At 40.2% G+C, this 21113-nt stretch overlaps 2 protein-coding genes across 6 annotated transcripts in view; both read right to left on the bottom strand.

Moving 5' to 3' along the window:
- The window catches only part of LOC138026461 (uncharacterized), a 28965-nt gene extending 14346 nt beyond the window's left edge, over positions 1 to 14619 (bottom strand). Inside the window, exons 1-3 of one of the 5 annotated variants that reach the window (XM_068873829.1) lie at positions 14537 to 14619; positions 14219 to 14424; positions 7924 to 8268 (exon numbers count right to left, since the gene is read on the bottom strand). In XM_068873829.1, coding sequence (XP_068729930.1) covers positions 7924 to 8238 — 315 coding nt within the window. In that variant the 5' untranslated portion in view covers positions 8239 to 8268; positions 14219 to 14424; positions 14537 to 14619. Of the gene's footprint in view, positions 1 to 7923; positions 8269 to 8346; positions 8540 to 14075; positions 14149 to 14218 lie in introns of those variants that run through there. The other 4 variants (XM_068873830.1, XM_068873828.1, XM_068873827.1 and 1 more) reach the window with 4 other exon arrangements.
- Positions 14620 to 17005: 2386 nt separating this feature from the next.
- Positions 17006 to 17701, bottom strand: LOC138025743 (uncharacterized). The gene has a single exon (XM_068872908.1). It carries the CDS (start codon positions 17699 to 17701, stop codon positions 17006 to 17008), a length of 696 nt encoding a protein of 231 aa, XP_068729009.1.
- Positions 17702 to 21113: the final 3412 nt, after the last annotated feature.

Raw genomic sequence — 21113 nt, 5'->3', positions numbered from 1 at the left:
CGAAGCTGTTTTCTTTTTTTTTTTCGATGTGCCTGGACAGTGACAAGAAGTTTTTCCCTTATGTTATAAACAGGTAATCGCAACGAGTTTTCGTAAAATTAAGGAGAAATATCACTAGCTTGTGTTTTTAGAAGTTTGTTTCAAGCAAGTACAGGTAATCTCTTGGAGGTCTTGTTTGAAGTTCGCCCTTTCTTGGTTGCCGTATTTTGCCGATTCTTGTTCCAAGCAAAGCTTGCGTGTTTTAATGAAATGCATCAAAATGTGAATGATCTCGTGGAATAAAGTACCTCAATAAAACTCTGTTTTGACCTTGAACTGACAAATTAAATTATCTAACGCCGATCTGTCACATCACGAGCTAGAACTTTTTAGCGTAATTCGCTGGGTTTTGCAGCTTTTAGCAGTTGAATCTGAAATGCTTTTTTTTCCTTTTCCGTACTTTTGCTGAGAATTTTCTTGTTTCCTTTTAAAACTCATGCGATTCAAGAAAACCATAAAAGGTTGTCAAGTTCCTCGAGAGGAATTTCTTCAACGGCCCTACTAAAATTTTTTCACGGACTTGCACCACCGTTTCAATACATTGAGGTCAGTTTTTCTCTTTTTGTTGTATTTACGTTTCGGTTTTCTTCAAAAAACAGAGAAAGTGACTTGTCGTGTACGTTATCGCCAAAACTCTTAAAATTTGACAAGCATTCATCGTTTTCTTCGGGGGAAAAATGAGCATTCTCAGCCATTTTTGCCGCTTTCGTAAGACTAATACGTTTGTGAAAAACCGGTCAGACTGGTCTTGTGCAGTACTAATACCGTGAGATATTTGTACTTGTTTTGGGTGTTATTTGTAGTCTGCGGACTGCAGTTAAATAATAATTCAAATGATTAAAAAAATATCCCACGATACTACACATTAAGTTGTCCAGCCTGAGTAAGATATATGTACTCCTTCCCTGCTAGCAGAGGTCTCTTTTCTTTTGCGTTCGCTGGGCTGACGAGTGCGGGAAAAGAGACCTCTGCTGTGGGTCAAAATTCACTGTCTTGAGCATGCGCGGTCGATCGAATCCTCACGTCATACTTCATGTTGGCGATCGAATCCTCACGTCATACTTCATGTTGGGTGGGCTCACTTAACAACAGCGGAATTATTGTAAAGGATGCGGGGGACACAGTGGGCTCAAATCACAGTCAGCAAACAAATTATGGGGCATGCGGTTTGAAGAGTGCCGTCCAAGGTTGTGGACGGCGGTTGGATCAGAGCGAGTTTTGTCCCATGATAGAGGTCTCTTCTCCCGTACTCGTCAACCCAGCGAACGCAAAAGAAAAGAGACCACTGCTAGCAGGAAAATGTACTCCCTATTCCACTTTTCAAAATAAAAGAAATCTCGCTAAAGAATTTTAATTTTTTTCACGGCTAATGGTGATACTTTTGTCATTTTCACGCCTAACGGTTAACTTTTCTTGACGTTTCACGGCCAACGGTTAACCCCAGTGAGACCCTCTCCCCCCTTTCAACCGTGTTGAAACATATTGAAAGTTACCTTCAACAACCATTCAACATTTATTTTGTTATCGCGAATCAGTGAATGAAGTTGAAGCCGTTTGTCCCCCTCTTTCGACATTATTGTGCATGCGCACTCTGTAATCGGTCTCTTAATGACATAAGAAATGAAGGGGGTAGTTTCTAAGGAAACTGTGGTGCTGCGTCGGTGGGGAAGTAGTATACAAAAATTGGTTTTATAAACGGAGTTTATAATGTAAATTGGCCACCGTACAGAGATTCTAAAAGCTGGCGTTTCGAGCGTTAGCCCTTCGTCAGAACGAATCGAGGAATTGTGGGTTACGTGTAGTTTTTATAGTAGAGTAGGAGCTACGCTATTGGTGATAACATGGCAACGTGAAAAATAGGAATATATTAGTTAAATGAAAAGCGTTCGTTAATACCGTGAGGATTAAGGGTGCCGATTTGGAAGATGAATTTTTGTTCCAGATTCTTGCGGCTTTCCGTCGTACCTAGATGTAGGGAAAGGCCGCAGATAGCCATGTGTTTTTTGGAATGGTTAGGGAGATTAAAATGACGAGCGACTGGCTTAGATGCATCCTTGTCATTCTTCTCAACATCGCGAAGGTGTTCGCGGAATCGGCCGCCTATAGTCGTCTGCCTGTCTCGCCATTGTATAATTTATTGTAACGTACAGGTTATGCAATAAATGACATTTGCGGAGGTACATGTGAAACGATCGGTGATCTTAACACATCGCTTAGGTCCCGATATCTTGCTAGTCTTAAGAATGAAAAGACAAGTTTTGCATCGCGAGAGCGCACATTTGAAAGTGTCGGGTTGCTCGTTAGTTTTGAGAGCGTTTCTAACTAAAAAGTTGCCTACGTTTTTGTCGCGTTTGAATGAAATAAGTGGAGGTTGCGAAAAGATTCTACCAGTCTCGGGATCCTTTTGGAGCAATTTAAAGTTATTAAGAATGATACTTTTGACTGCGTGATTATGAGGATGGAAAGTGAGGGTGAATGGAATTCTGTCATTCTTATCTTTTTGTGACGTTTGTAGTGCTGACTGGCGATCAAATTGTTGGGCACGATGGTGGCCCACAGAGACAGGATAGCCACGTTTTTCAAAGAAATGGCACATCTCCTCTGTTTTTCTGGAAAAATCGTAGTCATCACTACATAGACGTCGAAGTCTACGAAATTGAGAATAAGGAATGGAATTCTTGACATGTGATGGATGTGACGATGAATACAACAAATAACTATGAGAATCTGTAGGTTTGTAGCGCACACTGGTACATAGCACGTTGCCACCACTCGAAACTTTGATATCTAGGAAAGCCAATGAAGTTTCCGAAATTTCCCAGGTATATTTAAGAGCCGGATGAAAAGAATTGGCGGAGGTTATAAATTGATCGAGTTGTTCTCTGCTGGATGAAATAGCTCCGATGCAGTCGTCGATGTAGCGACCGTAGACTTCGGGTTTGGGGCCGTTGTACTGATTAAAAAATTGGTGTTCAACATATCCTACAAAAAGATTGGCATAGCTAGGTCCCATGCTTGTGCCCATCGCTACACCATTGATTTGCTTGTAATAGCTGCCGGCGACAGAAACTAGTTCGGCAAGGCAGAGGAGCATTTCCGAGCTTGGTTCTTTGACAGTGCGTTGATCGAAAAAGTGTTTAAGTGCTTGAAGACCTTCGTTATTAGGAATGACTGTGTACAGAGATGTAATGACCATGGTGAAAATAAGTTTGTCTTGGCCGGAGAAATTGAAATCGCAGAAAATTTTTAGTGGGTGTGTACTGTCTTTAATGTATGATGGCAAAGATTTGACGATAGGCGTCATAATCCTGCCTAAGTAGATAGAAATGAGTTCGGTTGGGCAACTACAGGCAGAAACGATAGGACAACCTGGGTTGTTAGGTTGCTCAGTTGGTTGAGCATCGGGCTGCCATGCGAGAGATCGTGAGTTCGACTCCGGCCGGACCAACACTCAGGTTCTTAAAATAACTGAGGAGAAAATGCTGCCTTTGTAATGGCATCCACAAATGGTTAGACTTTCAAGTCTTCTCGGATAAGGACTATAAACCGTAGGCCCCGTCTCACAACCCTTCAATGTTCACAACTCAGTGGGACGTAAAAGATGTCACACACTATTCGTAAAGGGTAGGGCATGCAGCTCCCGGTGTTGTGGTCATAAAATGAGGCCTCATTTTATTCATGCATGTGTTGGGAGAGATCACTAATGGACTGATAGCGGCTGCCAGCGGCGCTTACATATGCTGATGTCCGATCTCACCCATAGATCCCTTGCTTGTAAAGCGCATTTGAACATGATAATAGAAAATGCGCTATATAAATTCATTACCATTACTATTTGTGAATTTTAGGCAAGAAGTAAATGTGCGAAGTGCTAGGGGTGTTGATGATGAGATTAGTTGCGGTGTCCCGTAATTCTTGATTAACTATAAGATTCTGAATGGTGTATTTGACAAGTTTTTGATTTGTGAAGGTGAGATCTTTCTGGATTTAGGCATAAAACGAGGTGTCAAAAAGTTGCCGCAAAGCTTTTTTTCCAGGAAATCAGAGGACATGGGCCAGTTCTTCGAAAAACGTGGCTATCCTGTCTCTGTGGTCAAAGCGGGCCATCATCGTGCCCAACAATTTGATCGACAGTCAGCACTACAAACGTCACAAAAAGATAAGAATGACAGAATTCCATTCACCCTCACTTTCCATCCTCATAATCACGCAGTCAAAAGTATCATTTTTAATAACTTTAAATTACTCCAAAATGATCCCGAGACTGGTAGAATCTTTTCGCAACCTCCACTTATTTCATTCAAACGCGACAAAAACGTAGGCAACTTTTTAGTTAGAAACGCGCTCAAAACTAACGAGCAACCCGACACTTTCAAATGTGCGCTCTCGCGATGCAAAACTTGTCTTTTCATTCTTAAGACTAGCAAGATATCGGGACCTAAGCGATGTGTTAAAATCACCGATCGTTTCACATGTACCTCCGCAAATGTCATTTATTGCATAACCTGTACGTTATGCAATAAACTATACATTGGTGAGACAGGTAGACGATTCCGCGAACACCTTTGCGATGTCTAGAAGAATGACAAGGATTCATCTAAGCCAGTCGCTCGTCATTTTAATCTCCCTTACCATTCCAAAAACACATGGTTATCTGCGGCCTTTCCCTACATCTAGGTACGACGGAAAGCCGCAAGAATCTGGAACAAAAATTCATCTTCCAAATCGGCACCCTTAATCCTCACGGTATTAACGAACGCTTTTCATTTAACTAATATATTCCTATTTTTCACGTTGCCATGTTACCACCAATAGTAGCTCCTACTCTACTACAAAAACTACACGTAACCCACAATTCCTCGATTCGTTCTGGCGAAGGGCTAATGCTCGGAACGTCAGCTTTTAGAATGTCTGTGCGGTGGTCAAGTTACATTATCAACTCCGTTGTTAAAACCAAAATTTTTGTATACTCGGGGGAAAGGTTGACTCCAAAGCCAAGTATGGGAGATGTTCCTCCTGCTCCTCTTGATTAGCTCCCGACCCAACTGTTTGTTATGCTACCATGAGAAAAAAAAGTAATTGCTTTAACAAGATGCACTAATTGATGTGACGTACGATGTCACCATGGCAACGAAAGAGCCATCTAAAAAAACACATTATCTTCGACATTTTCAGGCGGCTCTGAATCCGCTCGAGAAAATTTTTTTTGGCATTTTGCAGAGAAGTTTATCTTAGCCTGCCAAACACTTTCCAGCAATTAAAAAATGGGGTCACCGATTTCATTTTTAAAGATACAAGCGTTGAAAGATAATTATAGAGCTTTAATCGATAGCTCTTTTGTTACCATGGCGAGCTATACTTCACAAATTAATGTATTTTGTTAAGCAGTTATTGGCGTTTCATGTTCCCGTTACGCATATACGTGAGCCAGTGAAGTAAGATAGTCGCTCTAAGAAGACATACCCTTCAAATTGTGAAAACTGGTTTGAGCCACCTTAAACGTGGCATTCAATTCTTACTCACCGCAAGGCCGATACCAAAAGAAGTGATTGATTATATGTTACCAGAACCAACATTATCATTAATAAAATCGAGCTTTCGCAATTCGAAAAAAAAAGCGAACGATACAAAACACTGAGAAATGTTCCATGAAATCCTAGATTCGTCTCGTTTCTTTTGACAATGTGATCGCGAATCGTCATAATTTTCTTCGACCATTTCCTTTTGAATGTTCCCGCTGTCTCAATTCGCCAGCAATTTGAAACAAGCCTCAGGGTCGATTTTCTTTTAATGCAGGGGAACAATATTCTCTCTATCATCCTCCGCAGCTAAATCGAACTTCATTTTAGCGCGCATATGATTAGACCGGTTCACCTCTCTTTCAATATAAGTAAATTTTCAAATTCAAGTATTATTTAACTTGAAAGATAAGGAATAACATTATTAGAAAATAGAACATTTATAGTTTGTTCGCTAGCGAAACTCATACTCTTAAAGCTTTCGAGAGATTAGAAACCACGATGAGGTTGTAAACCCTAGATATGCCAACCATGAATGTATTGTCGAACGATCTCATTAGAGACATTACAGGGGGGGATTGTTCCTGTCTGTGATAATAACCGTAAAATTATTAACCTCGAATGACAAAAACTGGGTTTTCGATAACTGGGTAGCGTATTTTGTCGCCTTTCAAGCCGAAAACACTTTACAGGAGCTAAACACCGAATACTGTACAAGGTTTAAATTTGTGCAAAAGCTGCTACTATATGCTGATACGATAATTTATTTCAGGAAACGTATCAGTATATCTGAATGGAATGATTTCAAAACTGGTTTTTAACGTGTACGAATCGAGGATTCTTTTATTTGGTTTTGTCAGTACCACATAAGAAAAACAATTTGCATTCAACCGTATTAAAATATTAATGGCAACGAGACAATGTTTTGGGCGGTAACGTTGTTTTAGAATCAAGGTGGACTCAGTCAAATTTTCAACGATCCATCCTTTTGGAGGCAGCAATGACATATTGAGCTTTATTAGTGGTGAAGAAGCACCTGTCTTCATGTCAACAGATTCTGAGAACTGAAATTGTTTCTTAATATCATTCGAATATTTCAGTGCATGAAAAAAAATAAACATTAAATTTGTCTTCACGATTCGAGTTTCGATAGCAATAAAACAACCCGGCGGGCTACGATACAAAGTAGGATAAAGAAAAAGGCCTTCAATATGCTGCTCAAAAATATGCTGCTAGCACGTAAAATTGCCGGGAATTATCTATGGAAGCTCATTTACCTATACTTCATTTTGAAGTCAAATTTTATTTTCTGGGCATTTTCATCAAAAAGAAATGTTGTTGTCGTAGTCTGAGGAATATCCGAAACGACAATAGATCTACAAGAAGCCCTTCAAGTAAATTGTAATACGAATTTCAAAGGAATCAAGGATCTTTCCAGAAACGATTTCAAAGCAGATATTTGTGAACCATCTGCAATTAGCGCACCCAGGAACCGTGAAAAGGCTCCCCAAATGCAACAAAAATCTACAATTTTCGTTGAAGGGTTGAAAATACGACATCTAATATTACAAAACGCTATTAAAGCAAGTTATTATGTTTCGAATTGTGAAGTTGTTTGCGTGTTACCTAACAGTTGCAGAAGTGAAATTTATTAATATACGTTTGGCGAGTTATGGATGAGTTATGCATGGCAAGTATAGTTATTCAAAAAACCGTTTTTAAATTCTTAGTTTTGCTTGATTTTAGTTGAACTATATTATATTTTTAATCGGCATCACAACTGTAGGTCCGCAAAACGCCGAGATTAACTTGGGCTTCGTTCCTCTTGCCTTGTTTTTGAATATTATCCTTGAAAAGGTTTTGCTATAATTAGAAATCGATAGCCTGGTTCTTCTGCTAGAGAAATATTGTTCGTGCCTTTCTTTCGTTTCGGTCTGTCTTCTTACAGAAGATCTTTCACTAAGAAGATCAGCCTTTTAAGAACATGGGTTTAGCGACCTACAGTATCCAAACACAAATAAATGCGGTAGAAATTAAGATAAAATAAGACATATAAAGCTGAAAGAGTGAGATCAACTTCCGATAATCAGTTAACGCAGACACAAAATCCACGTTTAAACTTACAGCTGTAGAGCTTTAACAGGGTACTGAAATAAAGAATTATCGTTGTCATCGTATTTACAAGAAAGTTATAAAGCCTTAATTGAGATTAGCGCTCATTTTCGAGTCTAGACATTCAGGGGGTTGTGTAAATATTTTTTTGAAGCCTTGCAATTATATTAATTTAGCTTCAAAATTTATCTACGATCCGCCGTCTTGATTAAACAGGTTCTAAAAGCTAGCACTAAGAAAACCATTATGGTACCTGTTGTTCATCAATGCCCCAGAATCCCAATTCCTCTTCGAACAGTGGTCCACAAACATCAGATGGGCAGTGCAATCTTCCCGTGCGGTAAAAATTGAGTATCTGTGGAAATACCCCAGGATGTCTGTCAAAAAAATACTCCCCTTTGCTGGCATCATACTCTGGTGATCTGGCAACTGTTGTGTGATGGTCTCCGAGATAAGACAGTCGAGTATCTGGAATTGTTTTTAGTGTACTTAAAAACGTTTCGTGTCGCACTCCGCCGACATTCAAGACAATTCTGTTGGATCTTTTCTTTCCCTTTCCAGAAGGCATTCTTGAGCAAAGCTGTCCTTCGTGAAAAACCTGCCACAGAAGCAAATCGATCACCCTTAGATCGGTGATATATGCTTAAATGAAATATTTGCAAGCGTATGCCTGTGCCTGTTATTCTGCCAGTGTAGCAAGCTCCATCTTCCGTTATACACAGACACGTTGGATTGGGGCTTACTTCTTATCTTATTTTCAAAATGTAAGGAGTTCTCTAAATGTTTCCGTTTGGCAAGTCCTTCGCTAGCCGATCATTTCCTTCTTTTGCTAAAAATCTACGCGCGATGTGTAAGTCAGTGATAGCATTCGAAAGTTTAAATTATTCTTATTCCTCAAGCTGTTTTTCAAATGAAGTAATCGATGGAAGCGACCTTACGTCGCTGACCAATCACGCCCCGTCTTGTGACGTCGTTAGCGTACAGAGAGATATTTCAAAATTCTGTCACGAAAAGCAAATATTCTATTTCCATTTAATTTTAGCTGTCAAACAAGAAAAGCGCCAATCCCATGGAGAATGTCTTCTTAGTCATAGATTTTACCACTAGAGCTACCTTGATTGATAACGGAAAAATCAACGATATACTCCTTGGTTTCTTGAAAGGTTTATACAGTGCATGCATGTACTTTGGTTTTGTGTTTGGCGAATGAAAGCTACAGGTGCTTTTTAAGTTTAAAGTGATTGTGCCTGCCAATGAATATGTCTATAAATCCTATCATTAGATAATATTTAGGTCGTGTGAAAACATATTTACAAACTTTTAAAAAAAAAAATCGTAAAACAAAAATAAACAAAGAACACGCTACTATCTAGCCAACTAGCTGAAATGCCCTTAGGATGCCTTAACGAAAGAGAGAAAATTAACATTTTAACAAATTTAACAAAGAAAGAAAATTAGCATTTTCACAAATCAGTGTGCAATACTTTCAGGTTACATTATGGCTTCAATTTCAAAACAAGTTTTATGGAATGAAAATTAATGAAACTAATGTTATGGAAAGCTTTTGGTACGGAGTAGGATTATAGGGCAGTCTGATGTTGAGACAAACGTTTCTTCATTTAGTCCCCTTGTGCATTGCACCCGGCCCGTGGGGAGAGAGGGCCATGCATTGGAGTGCGTACGTACCCTTTTTGCCAAAGACCGCTGAAACCAACAATGTAAAAGCGGGAATTACTTTAATTCACTTTGTGAAGTGACTGACTTTAAACATTTGCAAATAAATGCGAAAAAGAAAATATAGGACTAAACGGTTCCCGAACTAATTGCCGTGTGGTCGCGTCGCACACTACTGTACCTGCCAAAGGAACGAGAGCTGCATGGTTAAAAAAAATGTAACGACGTGAATACTGAATAACGTGTGAACCTTCCACCTCATGATATGAAATGATGTTGAACTGAGAGCTATCTGTGTAGTATTAAGCAATTTTAAGAGCTGCAACAGGTATGCGCACATTTATTCCATCTCAAGCCCCAATGAGTGGTTCCTAATATTCTGCCCAGGGAAAAACTTACGTAGCACCTAGGCAAAAATACTCTGCAAGAACATATCCAAGCAATACGACAAACCATAAAACAAACCATAAATATTTGATATGATTTGTATTAATTTAATTTGGTTTCGAATTGCTATGTATATTGTCCGTTTCCTGGCGCTAAAGAATTGACACTTATTAAGTAAATATTTTGAGCAAGGACCGATACAATGCACAACGTATATTTGAGTATTTAGTAAGTAACGCACTATCTTTCGGCTGGCCAAATTAAAGAAATACGTCTTTGAACTCAGTTGAACTCGATCGAGTTTAATCATGTCTTCATCTTGAGATCCAGTCGAAGCCTCGCCAGACGTCTGACTTCATCTGTAATAACTTGGCTCGTTCGCTTAGCGACTGGTTCCTAGGCTGCAGCGTTCAACAAAATCAATGCATTTGACGACGTCATTAACAACTTGAAATTAAAATATGTTTTCATTTCGAAATCCCTTCCAGGCTTCACTAAAAACTGCGGACTCTCTTCAAACTGTGTGCAATATTCTTTGGAAAGGACAAAAAAATCTTCACATCATGTTTTCATAATTGAGAGTATTCGTTTCAGTTCATTTGCTTTTCAAAAAGTTGCTATATCTTTTTAGTATATATTAAAAACGTGGATAGCGTTGAAGACGCGCTCTGATTGGCCACTCAAACTCCGCCGGAATATCCGCTGCTATTCACCTCCGAGAAACTCGCCCGGGATTTGCGCCTTCAAATGTTGTAATCGTTGCAGGGATAAATGAGTTAAATCATCTTTTTGTGCTGTATCATTTCACTGTTTTAGTACTTTCTAAAACAACTACCTAAACGGTAAGACAGATCGTTTTAGAAATAGTTTTATTATTAGATCTGGTATTGATTATATATATATATATATATATATAGAGAGAGAGAGAGAGAGAGAGAGAGAGAGAGAGAGAGAGAGAGAGAGATTCTTAGTTTCGCTTTTTATCATATTCTTCGTTATACTTTTATTTTATTGTACTTAGCTATATACATACTTTTTATCGATTTATTGTAAATACGCAATTCAACCTTCGGTCTGCAATGTATTGATCATTAAACTATCTATCTATCTATCTATCTATCTATCTATCTTTATATAATAACCCAAGTTATTCACGGATTTTGATTGGTTCTTGCCTATGATCTATTAGAGGACAGACGCACGATTGACGTCACCATCAGCTTTTATTCGAATAAAGTTTAATTCTTTATTATATAAAACAAATAGATTCCATGTTGCCGTGGGTCTGTTCAGTAATAGATCACACTTTTTTGTTCTTACCACATTTTGACGTCATCTGTGATCTATTACTGAACAGAAGCACGGCAACATGGAATCATGGAATCTATTTGTTTTGTTGGAATCATGGAATCTGTTTGTTTTAAATCTATTAACTATTCACCTCATTGTCGGTGGCTAGTGGTGGATATTCAACTCGCCGTCGCGCGGTCGGTAATTATCCACCACTACTGAGCCACCTCCACTTCGGACAATAGTCGTTAAATCATATCGCACAACCCTGTTTACATCGGTGAACAGTTTTCTGCACCCAAACAGCAGCGAATCAGCTTGCCTAATGAGTACCTAATTACATGTACACTAAATATATAAATTCTACGAAATATTTTGATCCTGTGTATTTGGCTGAATATTTGTTTTTTTGTTGTGAGGAATATTTTTATAAATGGGCTCTAAGTCTAAAGGCTGGTTAAGACTGGTCACTACGTTTATGCATCCCTGCATTGTCAGTGAACCTTCGATTTGCAAACTGAAAACTGCAAATTATAATTCAGATGGTACAGGACTAAGTGAAATTTAGATTCAAAACCTGTGGGACGAGAAACAACTTGGATTCCACGCACACAAAGTCCTGTACGCACGAATTCTTCCCTGACCCACGTTCAATCCCAAAATGTTCGCTACTGGTGGATCACGCTGTCCGGTGAGCATCATTAACGAATATTTGGCAAAACAACCGCCTGAAATGGCCACTGCAGATTCCCCGTTTTATCTAACTAAAGGATTTTACTAACAAAATTTGAGGATCCTACCTGAACTAGAATTTGCCCCGCGGAATTTTAAATTTTGCCATACAATTGCTTGAGATTTACGCTCAGTCAGACAAATGTAAGGGAAATTTAAAATTTCGCTGGGCAAATTCTAATGCAGGTAGGATCCTCAAATTTTGTCAGTAAAGTATTTTGATTAGCAACAAATTTTTCCACATTTAAGGTTTTCTCAATTTATTTTAACCCAGATTCCCATAGAAACACTGCCGGTTATTTCGGACACGTTTGCCTGACCGTCAAGATGGCTTTCAAAACCGTTTTACTGGCATGCCAATCATCTGTCATTTACCTTTGCATTTTATCCAATCAAATTAAGGACATTTGGCTGGATTTTTGTGCTGTTTACATTCTTCGCACGCGTCCTTAAGGACAGATGATGCATTTTTTTAAACACTCTTACCAAGTAAAATTGATGCAAAATAACACATTTTTTTATGGTGGAATAATAAATCTCTTATTCAATGGTTTAACATATATTATTAAATTTTCAACCTCGGTTAATGCATTTTTCGTGCTCTGATTGGTTTACTCAATCTCGATTATCAGCTCATATACCTTAGTTTGGGCTTGTATGGTAAATGATTGCGGAAAGCGTTGCTAAACTAAACATTTTTTCGCTGGAAAGCGAATTTCTCTCGGAATAAAGGAAAAAAAGTCGTTTTTATGGAAGTTTGGATCAATTCCAACGCTTAGAATTACGCGAAAAGGTAAGAAATGTTTTTCTGTTGAGCCTGCGTCTGTCTGAGCACCAGGTATTACACAACATCGCATCTTCATTTTCGCTAGGATTTTCTCCCTTTTTTCCCTCGTATTTCGTTCTTCCAATGAAAGAAAATTTGGAAGTATGACATTTTAAGAATCTTCTCAAGTTCTCTAACAATAAATTCTAGACCTAAGAATTGGACTTTGTTAAGTGTTATAGCTCTTGCTGTCAGTGCTATTGTTGATATTGGCTTTTAACTTTGAAGTTTTAAAAATGTGCGTTAACTGGGGAGTAACAATTCCGAAAGGTCGTAGAAATCTTTTTGTTTTTTGTTAACCGCGCCATGACGAAAATAGTAGCTTGAACTATTTTAAGGAATAAGTCATCTTTTTACGCGTCACTGTTTTCCCACTTGACGCCCAACGGCTGATATTTTGCCCGTTTCTTCGGCACACACCGGTACAAGAGTATTACTCAATATGAGATTCATTAATTCACACACTGCACCTTGTTCTTTCACCACTTTAGCTAACTGCTCGGCTGCAATTTGGTGAACGAGTGCAACACAAAGATGAAAATAAAACTGATTCTAATTCAAAATATACTAACTCAAAGGAGACAAAGAAAGGGGAATGTTTATATAGGGCGCCAAACTTGGCCTGTATTAGAGCCCGAAACACAGCTTGACATAACCATATTCATTTTCTTTTCGGTTTACGTTATGAAGGACTGATGACAGAGACAGGAAGATGCTATCAACCTACGTCATCGGCAAAATATGAAGTGCGCATAGAATTTTTCACAGGAAGGGGAAATCAGTTTTAATAATCTGATCTTTAAAGTGCAGTCTTGAATTTTTGTAATTTGGATGTAGTACAATATTTAATACGCTTCAGGGAAGAAGTAATGAAAACTAAATCCGGAAAGGCTCAGTCATTAAATGGAGTTGAGAAAACTTGATTTTGAAAATAAGGAGCATAGTTTATTTTTGTTAGGTCCTAATTTCGTCTTGGTTACGATGGAATATTTTTTCAACTGACATTTGTCTATCACAGCTGGCTATTATACAAGAGCTGAAAAAACCTATGGAAACAAAATTTGTTGAAATTATTTTAAGATTATTTCGATAACGTATGGCTATGATTCATGAAATCCCCTGTAGTTCATTTCAGGGAAACTTTTTTCAAAATTCTTCCATAAATGAAGAAAGTCAACCTGCTTATTAAATAAATTTCAAGAAGAAAACAAAGACAATTTAAATTCTGGTTTAAAATAGTCTTCACTTGTCGTCAATCATGGCATTTGCTACATTTATTACCTTTAAAACTTGCCATAACTTTTAATCACACAAAGCCTTTTCACAGCACCAAATAATCTACCTGCACCCTACCAGCTGCGAAACAGCTAAGGAAGTCAATTGCAAATGCAGATAAATTGCGCGGAATAATAAAGTGTTCCTGTGTAATTTTGATCCTATGTATTTGGCTGAAAATTTGTTGCCTAATAACAATGAATGAAAGATGTAATATCTACCCCTACGCATGAGCTCGGCCATCCCTTCAATTTTTAAGATCCGTAGTGAACTTCATCAATCCCGATAATTCTCCTGTTCGAATGAAATTTAGTATTTACCATTTTGAGGAATAAATTATGTCCCGAGACTCTGTAGGTCTTACCTGTTATTTATTTAACATGAAGTAATGGTTTTTAAGAACCCTTTCTTCCAATCCTGAAAAGTTTGTATTTCCTCCAGGTCCTGGCAGATCTCATCAATATTTCAATTCCTCTCGAACTCTACGGATAATTACTTTGTATGGCGCCGCCTGCACACAATTGCTTCGTTAATTGACATATACTCCGGCCTTGAAGAATTGTCGATACGCTACAAAATAAAATTCAAGTGTTTTCAAAGCGTTAGGATAATTGATCTTCACAAGGCAATGTATTGACTTTATCTGCAAACAAATGCAGTATTTCCGATTGGTTCGATTTACCGCGGGCGCACACCGGACTCTGCGTATGTTATAACTGTTTGAGGTTTTTGTACTTCTTTTAACCAACGCTTACACAGTCATCTTGATCAATACCTAAAAGCTGAAGAAACCCGATATTCGGCTGTAAACAGCTTGGAAACCCAATGAAATGTCTGTTATTTGATTGGATGACATGAAATACGAATACGAAGTGATTGACAGGCTAAAAACTTGGTGATTACCATTTTCATCTTTTTCCTCTGTACCTGATCTGTAGTGCGTACTCATATTTGAAATGCTTGTGTAACTTAGATAGTCTAAGTTGTCGATTTTTTTTTACGATAGAGGAAATTTTTGTCCACTGAATGCAACTTCGAGTGCGTCATTTATATTAATTAAGAGTTTGTTTTGTTTGTTGAATGAATTGAGAAAACCAGCTCTAGGCATAAGATAAAGATGTATAAAACTAGACGCTATGAGGGCGTAAACTGGGTTGCCTGATTTAAATGTTACACAAAAACAGAGGGCACTGAGTTGGGTGGTATTGCAGGCGCTGAAAGTGGATTTCCCAGGAGTAATGCCGAAAATAAAAAGTGGAAAAGAGAAAAAAAACCTAGGAATCCAATAGGTACTCCTGGTAATTCCTACAATGGAAGAAGCAGGCTAAAGGATCGAGTTCGACTGCAGCATATTTCTCATAATCCCGAGAGCTGCTCAGTCCGTTTCCTCAGAAACGAAACGTATCTATTTTGATTTAAGGGTGAACTATTTACACAATGAGGTTGAGTGGCCAATCAAAACAGAGTGTTTTTAATTAAAAATCTAAACATCTATGAGATGAACAAAACAAAATTGCGAACACGTAAACCTGAATTATCGCTCACAACAATAATGCTCACAAACACAAACGCGAAGAAAATGGTTTTTACTATCTGAATGATTTTGGGCTAGATTAAAGTGTGGTTTACACTGCGACATAAGCATAAACATAAGCGTAAGCATTACGAAAATCACACTTGTTGCGTAAGCATAAGAGAAATGACATACGCAAGCGCAGTTATCTCCAGAAAGAAACTCGCTGGAGAATGAGACGACCCAAGTTTTGGTGGACGGTCTTATGCTTATGTTTACGTTGCGCCCGTTTACACAGTTATTAACGTGACGTAAGCGTAAGAAAATGGAAACGATTCCTTTTTCTTATGCTTATGCTCACGTTTATGCTTGAGCGCTTTCCATTTCAATGGAATTTTCGGTAATTCCGGCGAGAACTCAAATGGAACGGTTCGTCCCGGTGGAATGTTTTCGGAAAAAAGTAATACCTTACGAGGTATTCCCTTTTTCTCGCTTTGACTGGAATACCCGGAAATTTCTGTACCATTTGTTCACAATTAAAAGTGCCAGAGAAAATAGACCGTTTCATTTGTTTTTCAATCAGAACAACCCGTTTTTCTGGCAAATGATACAGCACATTCCCATTGTCTTCTTCTGAGTACAGAACGTGCAGTCTCATTTGTCGAAACATTCTCACCGAAAATTCCATTCAAATGGTAAGCGCTCCTTATGTCACAGTAAAAACCAGGCTTAAAGTGCCCCTGTGATCAAACAATTAATTCTTATTTTTCTTTGGATTTCGAAACTATGTTAACTAAACACTAAGCGACCGAAGTTTTAAGCCTTGATTTTAAAAAGAGACCTGTTTATTGTAACTGGAATTTTCCTATTTAATGGTCCGCTATTACTAACTTTAAGTTCTTGAGAGAGCTGGATCGAGGCCGGAAAATGATGTCAAAGTCTGACTACTCCATCAGTACCAACTATCAGATCCTCGACTATGCCTAGTGGCCATTTGCCTCTGTTCCTTTCTTGGGTTTGTACTATCGCAACATCACCGACGGCAGGTGCATTTCCTTGAACGGTTGCTTTGTTACAGTGTCTCTCGCGAAGGCTGCGCAAGTACTCTTTTGACGAACGTCACCACACCGCCTCCTTGCGCCTTGTCAGCCGTTTCAATACGGTGAGGCTGCAACTCTGGCAGCACATTGCTATTCACGAACAGCACAGAGCTTGGCGTCAGAACAGGTAACTGAGGATCATCTTCGAGATAACTCAACGGTCGGTTATTAAGTGTGGTCTCCAAGTCTGATAACACCTCTTGTAACTCTTTCCAGCTCAACATCCCATTCCCTATTGACTTGTGTAGGGCTGACTTCACTAGATCTATGATTCTCTCGAACTGACCGCCCCACCATGGGGCGCAGCTCAGGTTAAAATGCCACTTGATCTGGTTGACGGAAAGGTAATTTTGGAGTCTCTGACCCACTTCGCAGCACCAACAAATAATAATAATAATATAAACTTGTATAGCGCCGTTTCTTAAACATTCAACAGCGCTTTACAATATTTACAATTAAAATAATAAAAAGATGATCCTTCAAACAATTAATTAAAAACTAAAACTGTCAATTAAAACAACGCTTAAAAAAAATGTCTTCAACTTAGATTTAATGTTCTGCCATTGCCGGAATAGATTCGCTCCGGTCTCCCGCGCCTCCCGATGAACTTCTTCAAACTCCTCAAGTACTCCTCTGTTTCCAAACTTGGGAAGAGATCCAGGTAGACCCTCTCGTAAAAACTGCAGGCATATAACAGAACATACGCCTTTCGTTCTCGTTGTCTTAACATGCGATATCGCAGTGGACAAGCGTAGTCGACCCCCATCACTTGAAATGGGTTAACGCCTTCGGTACGGGTGGTTGGGAGGCATCCAGGTGGTGGGGCAGCGTATGCCATCGCCTGAAATCTTTTGCATCCATGGCAGTTTCGGCGAACTTTCTTCACCTGCCTCCTCAGCTTAGGGATCCAGTATCGGCTTTGGACTTTATTCATTGGTAGTCCCACTCCCCCATGCAAAGTTTGAAGGTGGGATTCTTCCACGATTCGCTGGGAATAAAGACTGGTTTCTGTTAAATACATTGGGTAGTCTCCTTGCAATCGGCCCCGACATTCAAGTAGGACCTCCTGATTTAAATGTAAGTTAAACGCCACTCGATCCTTTTCAACTTCAGCACACTTCTCAGCCTGCCTTTCCCAATGAAGTCTGAGCTGATTTGTCACTTTGGTTGTCAGCGGTCCCTCTATGCGCGTCCGACCTCCGCTGCGGAGAGCGTTGGGCGCAAATCTTCGCATCCATGCATACACACGTACGGCGTTCTGTAAATGGAATTTGCGTAATACGTTCTCGACCTCATCCTTTTCGTCAACTGCCACTGCTAGCACTTTCCGAACTAATTTAGCTTCGCATGGCTCTCTTCAGTCGGTTCTTCCCGGATATCCGTCGGCCAGTTTTCTGGGTTTGCAAGCCAGTTTTGACCCGTTCCACCACTGATGTGCCTCCTCTAGAGGACCTCCGCGACTTCCGAGATCGACTGGGTACTCTGCAGTGGGGAAATAACGCCACGTGACTCCATGATGACTGTTGATATTCTGTACACGATTCGACACGAACTGCTTGAGCTCTCTTGCCCCCTAATCCAATACAAGGCTACCGTGCTGTCCAGCCAACAGTGCATGCTTGTTAAGGATAACCCTTGAAGAGCCTCTCTGAACGTTGGTTATCAGGTTCACGGCCATATGACCGGCTACGAGCTCGACCGCGGGATAATCAGGCCTTGTTTGGAGAGTCTTGACCTTGCAACAATTAGGCCTTGATTTGTCCCGGATACCTGACGAGCGACTGCATAAACGCAGGCTGCAACTCACAAACAGCGCGATAGATGAGATTGCCACGAAATGTCTCTGGTGAGATCAGTCCCAGGGGATCATAAATTTTTGCTAGTTTGGCTAAGATTCCTCATTTCGTCAACTTCGCTTCTTCAGATGGGACTTCTACGCTAACTGTGTCTCGCTCCTTGTTCCATGGTAGACCGAGAATACTTGATACAGTTCCTCGTGGAGCGCCCAACTATTGCTTTGCATGGGTTGCTTTGTCTGTATCTTCCCTTGAAGACTGAGCTGCTTTTAGTTCAGGCGCATTGGAGTGCCATTTGTGGAGTGTAAGGCATGCATTCTGGAAGATAACCGTTGCCTAGTCTTTCACTTCTCTGGCTTTGCGCACTGTAATTGATGTCGAGATTATATTATCGAAGTACAGCTCTTCTGTACTACTTCTGGTTATTTCTCCTCCCAGTTGATAAGGTGTGCCTCGATGACTCCCCCAAGAAGTTTTAAAAGAAGATGAGGTGAGTCCAAAAGGCGCTCTTGTGAATCGCAAAGTCGTTAAAGGTGAGTGTTCGTCTCGACGCTAATGGGAACGCATTGCATCAAGGTCAGCTTTCTCTGATTCTTACTTTTGAAGGAATGCATTCTGGAGATCGCATTAACGGCCACGGGGTTAAAACGCCCTTTAACTAGGACGCTCCAAAGTTTGTTTTGGAGGGGTGGGCCTGCATGCAAATAATCCTTCAGAGAAGGGGTACCTTCAAAAGCCCTCGCAGATGCGTCGTAGACTATTCGCAATAGGGACGCAACAAAACAATAGGTTTACAAAAATTTGGTTTTATCAACGGAGTTGATAATGTAAATTGGCCACCGTACAGAGATTCTAAAAGCTGACGTTTCGAGCGTTAGCCCTTCGTCAGAGCGGATTCGCTCTGACGAAGGGCTAACGCTCGAAACGTCAGCTTTTAGAATCTCTGTACGGTGGCCAATTTACATTATCAACTCCGTTGATAAAACCAAATTTTTGTATACTACTTCCCCACCGACGCAGCACCACAGTTTCTTTAGAAACTACCCCTTCAAAACAATAGGTTTAGTGAGCAAAAACAATGGCTCTGCACGTGCGTTTTACATTTTGGTGCATTTCTTTGCCGTCATCTCCTAAATGACGACGTGAAATGACCAAATTCAGGTTCTATGGAGGACGTTAGCACATGACAGTTCTCTAGTTCTCTTTCTACGCTTCCAACTCACTCACACTAGTTTAATTCCTTGACACTTACTACACATTTTTGACGCGAAACGACATGAAATAGTCCTCGTAGCCGTCGTCTTCCTCGTTTCGTAAGCTCCTTGGTGACTCTGCGGTGGCTCGTACAACCGGTTTGTGCGGTATGTAGAATTCCCGACTACCAACACAAGGCCCTTGAGCTTTCTCCACCACGCCTGCATGCCTTTGTTCTTCAATGATCTCTTCATATGCAGGTGTTAGATTCTGGCGCTTGAGCTTTCTGTGCAACCTTGAGAGTCGTCGCAAACTTCCCTCTCTGTTGTACGGCAGCACTGAATGATTTCCTCACCAAGGCAGACCAGTTTCGTACCAGCTTAAGTTGCTCTTGAAATCCGGTGCATACGTTTCTCTGATCGATTGTGGGTGTGTCTGAGAGGCCAAGCACATCCAGACGGGGCAAAGGTCCTCGTAATCTGCGTGTGATGTCTGCGCCAATAACATGTTTGTTATGTCCAGTTTTCCTGATGACATGAAGATGCCGCCGAATTTCGTCAGCTGAGCGACAGGCTTATCAGGTTTGCCGATTTTCGGTGCACTCTCGGTCTTCAATTTTGCTTACTCTCCGGCATCGAGAATAAGATGCACTGGGAGGCGACAGTTCTTGTCTTAATCATTCACAACCACTCCCAACATATGTGGGTTCTGGGCAATGGTTTCTTCATAAATCGGATTGTCAAGGAAAAGAAGTTCTCCTTTGTCCACTTTCGTGACTTCTACAGGCATTGAGAATGTTCCATTTACGTCGCCTACCTCGATTGTAACCAGTTCCACTTTTCGGGTTGACGTCCCTAACAGCATTTCGATTTTCCTGACCCACTTGGTACGCTTTCTAGCTCTGGGGGGAATTCTGTTGAACATCGCTGCAGATGCGTAAGAGCTTCCCGCGCCCGTATCCAACAGTGCTGGACATTTCACACCTTCTTCCTACAACAGGATATGTCACGCGCACGTTTGGCATTCCAGAGGCGACTAGGAGAGGATTGAACTCGTTTTCGCGGGTGCTGATGTTTGCGACTTCATTTCTAGCATCGCAGTCTACTCTTACATTCATCCGAGCGATGCTTTCCGCCGGTGCAGTTAAAGCACAGTCTTTTCTCCGAAAGTATTCTGCACTTTTCCACCGTCTCGGTGACCTTTGTGCAATTGACTGATCGGTGATTTTGATCTTCGCAGTAAACACATCGCTGGTTTCCGGTTCATGTTTCTTTCTGTGAATGGGTTTTGAGTACACGCGTGGACATTGTTTGCTTTGGATTTGAAATTCCTTTACCTGGGATCTTTTCTGCCATGCTTTCCTCGATAGGATTGATGTCTGTCCATTTTTTAAGTTCTCCCAAGAGATCCTTGAAATCCAGTCTCTCGAGCCTTCATTTCCACTCACCAGATCAGCTTTCACTCCTTTCAGTTTCTCTAAAGTAGACAGCACATTTCCTGTAACATCCCCGAGCCACTCAAGCGTATCCAAACTTTGTACATCGTAGCGAAATTGCTTGTAGAATTCCTTCACTTTCCTTGGATTCTTCTCATACGCACTTACGATATCTGCTGGCTGGCCATATTCTGCTTCGAGATTTGTTTTTGCGTTGTCGT

The sequence above is a fragment of the Montipora capricornis genome, chromosome 12, assembly GCF_036669925.1.
Source record: "Montipora capricornis isolate CH-2021 chromosome 12, ASM3666992v2, whole genome shotgun sequence".
In the NCBI taxonomy this organism is placed as follows: Eukaryota; Metazoa; Cnidaria; class Anthozoa; order Scleractinia; family Acroporidae; genus Montipora; species Montipora capricornis.
Note: the sequence above shows the minus strand (reverse complement) of the source record. Positions and strands in the feature narration are given on the sequence as shown.